Source organism: Rhinopithecus bieti, unplaced genomic scaffold (assembly GCF_001698545.2).
Source record: "Rhinopithecus bieti isolate Rb0 unplaced genomic scaffold, ASM169854v2 scaffold_39495, whole genome shotgun sequence".
NCBI classification, from domain to species: Eukaryota; Metazoa; Chordata; class Mammalia; order Primates; family Cercopithecidae; genus Rhinopithecus; species Rhinopithecus bieti.
In genome coordinates, this window is record NW_016816168.1 from 27,739 (window position 1) to 32,386 (window position 4,648).

The 4,648-nt window shown below is 46.2% G+C and overlaps 1 protein-coding gene across 1 annotated transcript; it reads left to right on the forward strand.

The window, feature by feature from the left end:
* Positions 1-585: 585 nt before the first annotated feature.
* Positions 586-4,648, forward strand: LOC108516807 (far upstream element-binding protein 3-like). The gene is given in 3 exon segments (XM_017854449.1): positions 586-1,830; positions 1,833-2,365; positions 3,315-4,648. Coding segments are annotated over 3 exon segments (1,716 nt in total). The 5' UTR covers positions 586-656; the 3' UTR covers positions 3,324-4,648.

Consider the following 4,648-nt stretch of genomic DNA (forward strand, 5'->3'; position numbering starts at 1 on the left):
ATGCTGAAAACCATTTCATGAAATTTAGCACCATTTGATGATAAAGACCCTCAAAATTTGGGGAAAGAAGAAACATACCTCAACATAATAAAAACCATATACAACAGATCCATAGCTAGTATCATACTAAATGGGGAGAAAGGAAAAGCATTTTCTCCAACATGTGGAGCACAACAAGGATGCCCACTTTTACCACTGTTATTCAACATAGTACTGGATGTCCTAGCTAGAGCAGTCAGACAAAAGAAAAAATTGAAGGGCATCCAAATAGCATGGAAGAAGTCAAATTATCCTTGTTTGCAGATGATATGATCTTTTGTTTGGAAAATACTAAATACTCTACCAGAAAACTACTAGAACTGATAAACAAATTCAGTAAAATTGCAGATGCAAAATCAACATACAAAAATCAGTAACATTTCTATATACCAACAGTGAACAATCTGAAAAGAAATTTAAAAGCAATTCCATTTACAATAGCCACAAATAAAATTAAAATATCTAGGTATTAACTTAACCAAAGAGGAGAAAGATCTCTATAATGAAAACTATAAAATACTAATGAAAGAATTAAAGAGACCCAAGCAGAGCGGGAGACCGGACCGGGGAGCCAAGCGGCGGCGTTGGCTGCGGGGGCGACGGCGGCGGGGGTGGTAATGGCGGAGCTGGTGCAGGGGCAGAGCGCTCCTGTGGGGATGAAGGCCGAGTGCTTCGTGGACGCCCTGCACCGGGTCCGACAGATTGCTGCTAAAATAGATTCAATTCCTCACTTGAATAATTCCACACCTCTAGTGGACCCCTCAGTATATGGATATGGAGTACAAAAACGGCCCTTGGATGATGGAGTAGGTAACCAGTTAGGGGCCTTGGTACATCAAAGGACAGTAATAACAGAAGAATTCAAAGTGCCTGACAAAATGGTTGGATTTATTATCGGCAGGGAAGGTGAGCAGATTTCACGGATTCAAGCAGAATCTGGTTGCAAAATTCAGATTGCTTCAGAGAGTTCTGGGATTCCAGAGAGGCCCTGTGTACTTACCGGAACCCCAGAAAGTATTGAACAAGCCAAATGGCTCCTGGGACAGATTGTGGACCGCTGTCGAAATGGACCTGGCTTTCATAATGACATAGACAGCAACAGCACAATCCAGGAGATTCTCATTCCCGCATCTAAAGTGGGTCTGGTCATCGGCAGAGGAGGGAAAACAATCAAGCAGTTGCAGGAGCGGACAGGAGTGAAGATGGTCATGATCCAGGATGGCCCGTTGCCCACGGGAGCAGACAAGCCTCTTCGTATCACTGGAGATGCATTTAAAGTACAGCAAGCAAGAGAAATGGTACTAGAGATTATCCGAGAAAAAGACCAAGCTGACTTTCGGGGTGTACGTGGTGATTTCAACTCCCGAATGGGAGGAGGCAGTATAGAGGTATCTGTGCCTAGGTTTGCTGTGGGCATTGTAATAGGAAGAAACGGGGAAATGATCAAAAAGATCCAGAACGATGCTGGTGTGAGGATTCAGTTTAAACCAGATGATGGGATTAGTCCAGAAAGAGCTGCTCAGGTCATGGGCCCTCCGGATCGGTGTCAGCACTCAGCGCACATCATCAGCGAGCTGATTCTTACAGCCCAGGAAAGAGACGGCTTTGGAGGCCTGGCAGCAGCCAGAGGAAGAGGTCGTGGCCGTGGCGACTGGAGCGTGGGAGCCCCTGGTGGCGTCCAGGAGATAACATACACGGTGCCAGCCGATAAGTGTGGCCTTGTCATAGGCAAAGGGGGTGAGAACATCAAAAGCATCAACCAGCAGTCAGGGGCGCACGTGGAGCTTCAGAGGAACCCCCTCCCAACAGCGACCCCAACCTGCGGAGATTCACCATCAGGGGGGTTCCCCAGCAGATCGAGGTGGCCAGGCAGCTCATAGATGAGAAAGTTGGCGGGACCAATCTCGGAGCACCTGGAGCCTTCCGACAGAGTCCCTTCAGCCAGCCACCTGCCCCACCTCATCAAAATACCTTTCCTCCGAGGAGCTCCGGGTGCTTCCCAAACATGGCTGCCAAGGTGAACGGGAACCCCCACAGCACCCCCGTGAGTGGTCCTCCGGCCTTTCTGACCCAGGGCTGGGGCAGCACCTACCAGGCGTGGCAGCAGCCCACACAGCAGGTCCCAAGCCAGCAGAGCCAGCCGCAGAGCAGCCAGCCCAACTACAGCAAGGCCTGGGAAGACTATTACAAAAAACAGAGTCACTCCGCCAGTGCTGCTCCTCAGGCCAGCTCCCCACCGGACTACACAATGGCCTGGGCAGAATATTACAGACAGCAGGTCGCTTTCTACGGACAGACGTTAGGGCAGGCACAGGCCCACAGCCAGGTCTGTAGCTAATCACCAGCACCGCAGCCACTCCCTAGCCCCAAGCCCCTGTTCCCAAGCCTGTGTTTGCTGACCCCAGGATGAGAGCACTGGGCTAGGAGGAGCCTCTGGGCCCCGTAGCTCCTCAGCGAGGCTGCATCTGCTGAGAGCCTGGCTCCAGCCCCTCTGTCCCTCCTCGCTCCAGAGAAGAAGAGTGTAGGCCAAGTGGGAGGATTGGTGGTGCAGCCCCTGCAAGGAAGTGCCTGATCTTTTCTCAAGTCCGGGCCCCAGACCTCAGGGCTGATTAGTAGTCTCTGTCTTCCTCTAAGCCTCAGTTTCCCTAACTGTAAAGGAACATGTGCAGAGGGTGCGCTCCAGCGGCTGCTCTCGAGCAGGGTGGAGTGGCCAGGCCGTCAGCCATGCCCTGGCAGCAGCAGGAGGCAGGGAGAGGGCAGTGGGGGCGGAGCCCAACTTTCCTCTTCTGCGCACAACCTAGAGGGTTCTGTTCAGAGGCCAAAAACTGATTTCTTGTTAAAGAAGGGAAGACGTCTAAATGTTCCCACAGGGCACATTTCCCACCTGATGCCAGTCAGGTCCTCATGGATAACATTTCAGTTACCTCCTGGCCCTGGACTCAGCTGGTTAGGCCACTCACTGCCAAATTGGCCGTCTGGGTCTGGTCCTGGGGAAACAGGTGTCAGGGCTGGTGGCGACAGCGGCTCACACTGTCCGCTCTTCCCTGCCCCGAGTCCCTAGCAGAGGAGCCCAAGACCTCCTCTGCAGCAGAGGTTTTAACTGGCCCAGCTCCCGTGACGCGAGACCCAGGGGAGGTGCTGGGATACGGCCCTGTCCGTGTGTGTCGGTGCCAGCATGGCGCCAGAGGGGAGAGGGTGACCTGTCACCTCCTCACTGGCACACAGACCTGAGAACCTGCCATCACAGACTAATTCCTCTTCCCTTCCGCCCACAGGAGCAGTAGGACAGTGTCCTCGTGGCCAACTTTCCCTCAAAATCATTGTCAAAGAAAACCTGTTTGTAACAGAGGTTTTTACATTTGCAAACCTTTTGATGAAGAACCGTTGTTTTGTTCTGTGAAACACTATATTTAGATTAACGGAATTTTTCTAAAAATCAGGAAAATTAGTTACTAAAAATTGCTGATCATTTTTGTTTCATTATTTTCGTTATTTCAAATGTATAAGCTCTGGGGTTCTTCTTGGAGCAATACCTACAAAGTCAGGCGCCGGAACGGGCCTCAGAGCTGCGACATTTCAACACGATGGTTTCGGGTTTGTTTGGTTTTGTTTTGTGTCCTTTTTATTTGCAGTTTTTTCTGTTGCAACAGAAAGTGGCTTGGAAGTCTTAGGTGGTCTGTAACAAATTCTTTTTAAAAATTTTAAAGCAGTATTTAAGTATTCTTAAATGTGTAAATTCATTTAATGTTTTACTTCTAATTTGTTGTATCTTGGCTGTCTGGTTTTATTGCATTTTTTAAAAACTGAACTATTATGTATTGTAATGAGTGATGTGAATTCTGAATTGAGACAGATAATTGTATTGCTGTCCAACAGGGGTTGGGAGGGGCATTTTGTAGGGTTTGTATAATTTCTAGAGTTCTAAAGGGGTAATATAAAAATGTGTTCGTGTGTTTAGCATACGTTTGTTTCATGTTGTCATTACCAGTCGCAACTGTGTTATCTAAGACCTCCAAGCTTGTTTTTAAAACAAAACAAAAAACCTTTCTCTATTCTCTCAGAAATATAAATACTGTTATTTTTAATATTAAGAAATTCAGTATAACTTTTAACACACACTGTGGAACATTAAACCGTATAAAAATGTAGTTATAACTATTTTTAATTCCAAGGTGTTGTTTGCTCTTTTCTTTTAAATATTTTCGTAATATTTTGTCAGATTAACTAGATGAATAAATTAGTATTAACCGCATTATGAATTAAATAATTTTGATTTAATAAAAGGGATAATATGATTTCCAGTGTTTACTGTAGTGTATCTTGTACAGATAACATGTATTTTTAAAGGAAAAAAACGGAATTGAAGCTATTTTTTCTTGCATTTCTAATGACCTGAGGGACATTCCGTTTGAAATGTACTGAAGTTACAGTTTCTGGTTTTTCTCCTTATTTTTCTTATAATGCTTGAAATGTCTAACTATTAAAAAAGACAATTGGAAAATGTTATGCATGTGGTTTTTAAGAAAAAAAGTGTTCTTTTTATTTGACTGACAATTCATTTTACACTCTATATAATAAAATTTCCACAAGACATCTTGTGGGCAAAGTC